General features: G+C 46.1%; 1 protein-coding gene and 1 pseudogene across 5 annotated transcripts in view; one reads left to right on the top strand and one right to left on the bottom strand.

The window, feature by feature from the left end:
- Positions 1-1209: 1209 nt before the first annotated feature.
- LOC105504968 lies at positions 1210-1612 on the bottom strand (annotated as a pseudogene). Its single transcript, XR_001000674.1, has one exon. The product of XR_001000674.1 is annotated as a 60S ribosomal protein L22 pseudogene (transcript).
- Positions 1613-4290: 2678 nt separating this feature from the next.
- Positions 4291-9367, top strand: part of KNSTRN (kinetochore-localized astrin/SPAG5 binding protein) — a 14399-nt gene continuing 9322 nt past the window's right edge. For 3 of the 4 annotated variants that reach the window (XM_011932629.1, XM_011932626.1, XM_011932628.1), the window contains exons 1-4: positions 4291-4608; positions 4790-4884; positions 7594-7726; positions 8400-8447. In XM_011932629.1, the coding sequence (XP_011788019.1) occupies positions 4337-4608; positions 4790-4884; positions 7594-7726; positions 8400-8447 (548 nt within the window). In that variant the 5' untranslated portion in view covers positions 4291-4336. Of the gene's footprint in view, positions 4609-4789; positions 4885-5705; positions 5769-7593; positions 7727-8399; positions 8448-9367 lie in introns of all 4 variants that reach the window. The other variant, XM_011932625.1, reaches the window with a different exon arrangement.

The raw sequence follows: 9367 nt of genomic DNA, 5'->3' as shown, positions 1-9367 counted from the left end.
GAAGGCTGCAGTGAGCTATGATCGCACAACTGCACTCCAGCCTGGGCAACCAAGTGAGACCTTATCTCAAATAAAAAAAAGAAAAAAGTAAACAATATACAACAGGCAGAAGGTATGTCCCTTACAATGATTTAAAGTTATGAAAAAAATTTAAGCCAGGTGAGATGGTGCATGCCTACAGTCTTGGCTACTCAGGAGGCTGAAGTGGGAGGATGGCTTGAGTCCAGAAGTTCAAGGCTGCAGTATGCTATCTATGATCACACCTATGAATAGCCACTGCACTCTAGCATGGATGACATAGCAAGATCCTGCCTCTAAAAAAATAAAAATCAAAGTAAACTTAAATATTAACTATCAAGTAAAAACAGGCAAGAGGGTTTTTTTGGGTTTTGTTTTGTTTTGTTTTGTTTGTTTTTTGTTTTTTGTTCTTTTGTAGGGGCATATGAATAAAGGAATTTAAAGATGCTACTCTGGATCCCATCTTCCTTCTTCCTTGCTCCTGAGCATCCTTTCCCTCCGTTCTACTGGCTCATTCCTATCGGCACACATATCCACAGCTTTTTTTTTTTTTTTTTTCTTTTCGAGACGGAGTCTCTCTCTGTCACCCAGGCTGGAGTGCAGTGGCGCGATCTCGGCTCACTGCAAGCTCCGCCTCCCAGGTTGACGCCATTCTCCTGCCTCAGCCTCCCGAGTAGCTGGGACTGCAGGCACCCGTCACCACATTCGGCTAGTTTTTTTGTATTTTTAGTAGAGACGGGGTTTCACCGTGTTAGCCAGGATGGTCTCCATCTCCTGACCTTGTGATCCGCCCGCCTCAGCCTCCCAAAGTGCTGGGATTACAGGCTGAGCCATCCTGCCCGGCCCACATGTCCACAGCTTTAGAGAAAGCTTTCTTTGACCCCCCCATAACCCATCTCCAGTTACTGCCCAGTTGCTCTGCTTTTTTTGCAACAGACTCCTGGAGTTACACCTGCCATCTCTGCTTCCTCATCTCCCACGTACTCTTCAACCCATGCCCATGTGACTGCCACCCCAAACGCTCCACCAGCATTCCTCTTGCTAGACTCATCACGACTTCTCTGTTGCTAAATTCACTGGATGCTTTTCGTTCTCATTCTACTTGCCCTTTCAACTATTTGTTTTTTTTTTTTTTTTTGGTTCCCAAGTTTTATTCAAGAACTCATACAAAATATTCTTGATAAATGAAATTTAATCCTCATTTTCCTCCTCTTCCTCGTCCTGGTTAATCTGGAAGTAATGTAATTCATAACTCTCTTTGCTGTTGGCAACTACGCGCTACCAGTTACATAGATTATTCTTCTTCAAATATTTTTTGGTGAGATATTTCAAATACCTTTTGGAGAAAGGCACCACAGATGTCACGGTGATCTTGCTCTTGCTCTTTTCGATGGTTACCACCCCTCCACCAAGGTTCCCAGCTTTTTCGTTCACTTTGATCCTTTCTTGCAAAAACTGCTCAAAATTGGCAGCATCCATGATTCCATCTTCTACAGGGTGGATGCAATCAAGAGTGAACTTCAGAACCTGCTTCTTTTTTTTTGCCCCCCTTCGCCACAAGCTTTTTCACAGGAGCCATGGCGGCAGCGGAGTTAGAAAGTCAACTATTTTCAATAGTTCACCACTCCCTCCTTCAGCAGCTTGCCACTTCCTCCTTAGATTTTGGAACACCACCCTTTTTTTGTTCTCTTCTCAGCTCTCTGGCACCTCTTTATCAGGTTTCTTGGCAAGCCCTTATTACCATTGCAACTTCAAAATGTTGGTGTCCTGTCCTTGGCCCAAAGGCTCTCTGCACACTTCTTCTCTTGATCTTATCAAATATCAAGGTTTTGTTTTATTTTATTTTTTATTTTATTTTGTTTGAGACAGAGTCTCGCTCTGTCACCCAGGCTGGAGTACAGTGGCACCATCTCGGCTCACTGCAACCTCCACCTCCCAGGTTCAAGTCATTCTCCTGCCTCAGCCTCCCGAGTAGCTGGGATTACAGGCATGCACCACCACGCCTGGCTAATTTTTCTATTTTTAGTAGAGATGGGATTTCACCATGTTGACCAGTCTGGTTTCGAATTTCTGGCCTCAAGTGATCCCACCTCGGCCTCCCAAAGTGCTGGGATTACAAGCATGAGTCACTGTGCCTGGCCATTGTTTTGTATTTTTAGCAGAGACAGGGTTTCATCGTGTTGGCCAGGCTGGTCTCGAACTCCTACATATCAAGATTTTAAGTACATTCATATGTCAATAACTCCCAAGAGTGTATCTCCAATCCAGGCTCTCTTCCGGGCTCAAGGCCTGTACTTCCAATTGCCTACATGACTACCCCACTGGAATGCCTCAAAGATATGTCTGGTTTTCCGCGTTCAAAACTGAACTCTCAAATTCCCCAGCAGAAAATAGTGACTCTGTCCACACAATTATTCAAGACCAATTATTCGAAAAGAAAAAGGGCTGGGCGCGGTGGCTCATGCCTGCCCCAGCACTTTGGGAGGCCGAGGCGGGCAGATCACCTGAGGTCAGGAGTTTGAGACCAGCCTGGCCAACATGGTGAAACCCCGTCTCTACTAAAAATATAAAAAATTAGCCAAGCATGGTAGCAGCGCCTGTAATCCCAGCTACTTGGGAGACTGAGGCAGGAGAATCACTTGAACTCAGGAGGCAGAGGTTGCAGTGAGCCGAGCCGAGATCGCACAACTGCACTCCAGCCTGGGCAACCGAATGAGACTTCGTTTCCAAAAAAAACAAGAAAGAAAGAAAAGAATATATATATATATAAATTGAGCCAGGTACAGTGGCTCATGCCTGTTGGGAGGGGCTGAGGTGGGAGGATCATTTGAGGCCAGGAGTTTAAGACCAGCCTGGGCAACATAGCAGGACCCCATCTGTACAAAAAGTAGCTGGGCCTGGTGGCAGGAATCTTTAACCTTTAGTCTTAGCTACTCAGGAGGCTGAGGTGGGAGGATCTCCTGAACCCAAGAGTTCAAGGTTGCAGTGAACTATGATTGCACTCCAGCCTGGGCAACAGAGTGAGACCCTGTCTCAAAAAAATAAAATAAAATGTAAATTAGATGACACTCTCCTGCTATAATGCTTCAGTGACTTTCCATTACTTTTAGATAAAATCTAATCTCTATACCTTAGCCTGTAAAATTTGTCTCTTGACTTCTTATTTCTCCAGTTTTATCTGTACCACTCTCTTCCTATCTTTCTGTGCCTGTGGAAGAACCCATTTCTGCCTTGGGACTTTGCATTTTCCCCTTTCCCCAATGAGATTAACTCCCTCTCCTCCTTCCTTAATCAAACATCATCTCAGAGAGGTCTTCCCTGAGCCCCCAATATAATCTAAGTTTCCCTGCTTTTCTATCTTATAGGATTTTGTACTTTTTCTTCATTGTGTGTGTGTGTGTGTGTGTGTGTGTGTGTGTGTGTGTGTGTGTGTTTTGGTTTGGTTTTTAAGATCATGCTCTGTCACCCAGGGTGGAGTGCAGTGGTGCAATCTCGGCTCACTGCAACCTCTGCCACCCAGAGGTCACACAATCCCCCCACCTCAGCCTCCAGGGTAGCTGGGACTACAGGAGCATGCCACGACGCCCGGCTAATTTTTGTATTTTTTGTAGAGATGGGGTTTCACTATGTTGCCCAGGCTGTTCTTGAACTCCTGGACTCAAGCAGTCCACCCGCCTCCACCTCCCAAAGTGCTGAAATTACAGCTATGAGCCACTGCGACCAGCCTTCTTCACAATTTCACCACAATCTGTAAATATATATTTATTCATGTGATTATTTGTTCACTGTCTGTTTCCTAACTTGTAAACTCCAGGAGGGCAGAGCCAAGGTCAATCTTGATATTTGCTCTCCCTCAGTCCCCCCCCCCCACCCACTGAGAACACTGCTGGGTAATCAGGAGGTGCTCAATAAATGCTGGATGAAATGAATGAACTAGTGCATTTAATGATGCAAACTATCCTGTTTCTTAGGACTAGCTTTGAATCGCTACTTAAAATCTGGGTAAGTGCTATTAAAATTAGGACCTCAGGTAGGTGCCTCAGGCATCTCAGCCCATAGGTCCTTTTCTTCAAGACTCACCTGCCACTCTCCTCCTGTGCTCATCCAAAACTATACGTTTGGATGAAAACGTATAGTTTTCATCCAAATAACCTGTGCTCCTGGCAATATCCCTAACAATCCCAAACTAAATAAAGAGGATTGTGACATGGACCCTTAATGTGGCCAAGTTTGTGTCTCCATCCCGGAATATGACGCTGGTAGCTCATTACGTCCATTCAAGCCTACAAATTGCATCACCCTCCTCCGCCGCCCTGACATGGGGGCTCCAACACCTTTCGCTAGGTCTGCCTCTGGCCTCCGAGCGAACCTTCCGTACAGCATGGCGGCTCCCGAACCCCTGCCCCGGGACAGAATGTTCCGTACAACATGGCTTTCTACAGAGTGCCATTCCCACCCACTTCCGCCCAGCTACCGGAAGTTTCCATTTGAAACCGAGGCGGCAGACTTGGCAGGAGGCGCGACAGTTGGTTCAGGGGATCTTTTGAAAGAGAGCGACGAGGACTGCGGGCAGGACCGGCGGGCTCCTGGGTTCGGCTCTCCCGGGGCGAGGGACTGGGCTGGATGGGAGGAAGGACGGAAAGAGCTGGGAAAGGAGGATTTTCTCTTTTCCAACCCCGAGCCGGGGCCTGTCGGGTCGCGCTATCCCCAAGCCCACCACTCTCGGGCCCAGTAGTCCAGCGCTGGGTAACATTCATCCTGTATCTTCCAGAGTTCAGCCGTGCCGCCTCGTTACGATGACCAGTGTGATTAAGACAGTGTATAGCCTGCAGCCCGCCTCTGCGCTGAGCGGCGGCCAGCCCGCAGGTGAGTGTCCACGCCGCGCCCGGGGCACTGCGGCCTGGCCAGGGATGGTCCCGGGAGTGTGGAGATCCAATGGGTGGCGTGGGCACTGGGAGGGTGTCCCGCCGGCCCTGAAAACCTGCGAGCGCCCTATAACCAGGGTGTGTAGGTTTATGATGGGAGTTAGGGGAAGGGCCATGTGGTAGGATTTTAGACCTGCTCTGCATTTTTCTGCCCGCGTATGTACTGTATTCATCAGTTAGATTCAAGTTGTTGGTTATTGTACAATGTTATTCCCATTAAGCTAGGAATCCCCTTCTAACCGGTTATCCGTCTTATTTCCAGACCTGGGCCATCTTGAGGGATTGGGTTTGTTTTCAGGGAGGAAAGGGGAGAGTCATTTGAGAAGTGGAGTGGAATGCTTAGGGTTCTTTGTTCACCTTTATATCTGCGCCGTGTTTCTCATTACCACATTCTCAATACACGTTTGTTGAGTGAAGTGGGAGAGAGGGGTTAGACCTAAGCAAAGTATTTGAGACACTTGGGCGAAGAGACAGACATGATTAAAAATAGAGTTTTTAATTGCTTTGCCATCTGCTTTGTGTTGCTTTGCTTGTGGTTCAAAGTCATCTCATCGGGTTTGCAGTCGGGAAACTGCCTAATCTAGAGATTATAGTACAGAATAAGCTTCAGACATCAGAAAACTGTTGTGGGAGATTGTGGAGTAGCTATTTATGATCCCTTCCCAGATGATTCCACTCAGCTGGTACATAAACCTTGGCAGGCAGGATTGAGCTCTGAAGTAAATAGGCTTTTGGGTTGTTTGTTGTCTTGTGTTGCCACAGAACACCTGAATGGTAATCCTGGCACTAGCGGGGACTCGGAGTTGCTAGAAGAACTGGAGCCAGGTCTCAGCTGCTTGCTGTGTCTTTCCCTTAGATGCAGTGCCCCTCAGTCAGTGGGCAGTGACTAGCTCTCTCAGCCAAGCTGGAAGTGTTCATCTCTTTGATTTCCATCTCTGTCCCAGCTTTATGATCATATGTAACTGGAACAGTTTCAAATTTTTAGGCTGCCTCCCAGGTTTTTTGTTTTGATTTTGAGCATGGGCTGGATAAGTAATATATGCACATGTAAAACAAAAGTTGGAAAACCATATACAATGATAAACAAGTTTCCTTCCCTTCCTTGACACCAGCCATCCAATTCCCCTCCCAGTGTCTCCCATTTTTAGGAGACAGCTTTGTGAAATCCTACTAAATTTTTCCTACATTGCAATCCTTAGGTTTTAGCAATACAAATTATTGGAACCAATTCTAGTCCATTTTGATCAATCGACTGTTAATTCCATTTTACATGGAGTAGATTTGTTGTTTATAACTTGCTAATACTTGAGAGAGGAGAAGATGATATTTCTCCAAGGTTACCTTTTACTTCAGACAGACACCTCAAAAAGAACCCTTTTAATACCTCATTTGTACCGCATTTCTTCAATTTGATTTGATTGTAATGGCTCTTAAGTTAGGTCAAGCTTAAAGGGGCCATTTTACAGTGAACAAAGTGAGAGTGAGTCCAGAAAAGCCTGCGTGTGGAGGGGGGTGCTTAACTCCAGATAAGTTACTTGAATTTGCTGTAGAACACGAATGATGGACTGTGTGGCTGGGGAGCTGGCACAAGGATGAAGGAAAATTCTCTCCTTTGGGGAAGAAGAGTGTTATGGCAGGGCCATTTCTCTGGTTATCTGGCAAGAAGATCAGATTAGAATGCCTAATAGGGAAACTCTAAACTTAACGAAGGGTAAACGAAAGAACTGGTGGTAGAGGCAGTCAGCATGGAAGAGGAAGGGACCAGACAGGTGGTTTAGAGATGATCTGTGAAACAACCCATGCAACTGTGAAGTGTTTGATTTATTCAACAAGCAGTTATTGAATCCCTGTTCATATGCCAAATACTCTCCTAGGTGATGGGGATACAAAGATGTCTTAGAGTGGTTAGGAAGATATTCTGGGAAAAAGAATGAAGTAGCGATTTAAAAAAACTCAGAGCAGCTCAGTCATGCCTTAGGAAAGTGTGCAGCGTGCTTGGAGGAGCTTAACGAGATGGTACAAGGATTCAGCCATGTTTTACCTGCTAACTTCCACCTAGTTCGCTGCTGGTGTCCATCTCCATGTTCACTTTTACAGCCAGCCTCCACCTTTCAGTTCAACGAAACTTTTGGCTACCCTCAAACACACTGTACTGTCACATTTAAAGAATTTTGGTTTTTATTGCCAATTAGCCTGGAAGTTTTATTCTTTTGAATTAATATCACATGTTGAAATTTGCCAGAATGAAAATAAAGATTTGGCCAGGCATGGTGGCTCATGCCTGGGAGGCCACGGCAGGAGGATTGCTTGAACCCAGGAGTTCGAGGCCAGGCTGGGCAACATAGTGAGACCCTGTCTCTATTTTTTAAATTTTATTTTAAAACATATTTTAGGTGCCTGTAGTCCAACTACTCAGGAGGCTGAGGTAGGAGAATCGCTTGAACCCAAAAGGCAGAGGTTGCAGTGAGCCAAGATCACACCACTGTACTCCAGCCTGGGCCACAGAGCGAGACTCTGTCTCAAAAAATTAATAATATTTTTTAAAATAAAGTAAAGATTTATGACAACTTAGAATGGGGTTCTGTTTGTTATAGGGTTGCAGCTGTCGGCTCATGATGCCAGAAGTTTTACCTCTCGTTTTCCTTTGCAGACACACAAACTCGGGCCACTTCTAAGAGTCTCTTACCTGTTAGGTCCAAAGAAGTCGATGTTTCCAAACAGCTTCATTCAGGAGGTCCAGAGAATGATGCCACAAAAATCACCAAACTGAGACGAGAGAATGGGTGAGAACGGATCATTAGTATCCAGTTAGAACATCTTCCTAGAAATTGATCAATACAAAGAATTAGAAAACAGGGTTTTGGGGAATACAAAGCTCCTGAGCAACTGGCCTTCTGTCAGTGGCCCAGAGCTGTGCAGCATTGCTGAGCTCTTTGCCAGAACCCTCTGTGTTGATCTTTCTGAAGAGACACAGCCAGGGCTATAAGAGGTGTTCTTTCCTCTTTCATCGCTTGCTCGGAGCGTACAAATGGCAGCACTGTAGTCATACACCAACCCTGAGGGGTAGTCATGTGGGGTGGGGACTAGTTGTTATCCTACGTTGCTGGTCTGACCACAGTCCAGCCCTAGCGTGGTGTGTGTGTGTCTCCCCAGCCAGCATTCAGTTCCCAGGTGAATGAGATTGACATGAGATAGCTACGCCATCTTGAGAGGAGCAGCTCTGTCAGGATGTTGGGGTGGTCGGGGTCATGCCCCTTTGCTACTAATAAGCCTTTTCAATAGTCTGTGCTGAAACAATAATGCATAGTCCCTCAGAGCTCTCAAGCTTGTGCCATTTGCCTTGTATGTCATCTCTGGTTCTTTCCTCAGCAACTCAAGTTCTTTGTTCTGCCTGTTCACTGCACACTTAACAGTACTATGAGTCTCTGATTCATTTCTTTGTTTCTGCCCTCCTAGGCAAATGAAAGCTACTGATACCACCACCAGAAGGAATGTCAGAAAAGGGTGAGCATCACGGTAAATCAACTTGGCCACTATTCTAGGGTAGTGGATCTCAATCCTTGGTTCTGCATCAGAATCACTCGTGGGACTTGTTTACTGTGTTAGGGTCTGGGTTCCACCTCAGGAACATGAGTGGAATTTTCAGGGGTGAGGCACAGCTAGGTGTAAGAACCATTGTCAGCACAAGAATCAGTGGTGCTACTATCTTGAGTCTCAAGCAAGAGCTTTTTGGACTCCACGCCAGGACCGCTGCTGATTGGAAATCACACTTAGCTATGGCCCATCAACAGGAGGGTGAAGCCTTCAGGAGAGGAAGGGCTGCCTGTAGTTAGTGATCTCGAGATGAAGATTCTGGTGGTGGTGGTGGTGGTGGTGAAATCCTGGAGAGAAGATTCATCTCTCATCTGTGAGGCTAGCTTCGAAGTTTTGCACTATCAGAAATAGAAATAATACGCTGAAAAGTCTGTACAAATAGGTTTTAGTTCCAGATCTATTATTTGGGCTTATCTTAAGAGTTTTGAAGATAGCAGGGCACAGTGGCTCATGCCTATAATCTCAACACTTTGGGAGGCCAAGGCTGGTGGATAACCTGACGTTAGGAGTTCGAGTCCAGCCTGGGAAACATGATGAGACCCCATCTCTACTAAAAATACAAACATTAGCCGGGCGTGGTGGCGCATGTCTATAATCCCAGCTACTCAGGAGGCTGAGGCAGGAGAATCACTTCATCCCCAGAGGCAGAGGTTGCAGTGAGCCAAGATCACATCATTGCACTCCAGCCTAGGTGACAGAGCGAGACTCTGACTTAAAAAAATGAAAAAGTTTTGAAGACAAAATAATAGCAATAAAGACTGAGAACTTTAAGAAAAAACTCTAGGCCCGGCGCAGTGGCTCACGCCTGTAACCCCAGCACTTTGGGAGGC

Source organism: Colobus angolensis, unplaced genomic scaffold, assembly GCF_000951035.1.
Source record: "Colobus angolensis palliatus isolate OR3802 unplaced genomic scaffold, Cang.pa_1.0 Scaffold97, whole genome shotgun sequence".
Classification (NCBI taxonomy): domain Eukaryota; kingdom Metazoa; phylum Chordata; class Mammalia; order Primates; family Cercopithecidae; genus Colobus; species Colobus angolensis.
This window is presented reverse-complemented; position numbering and strand designations above follow the sequence as displayed.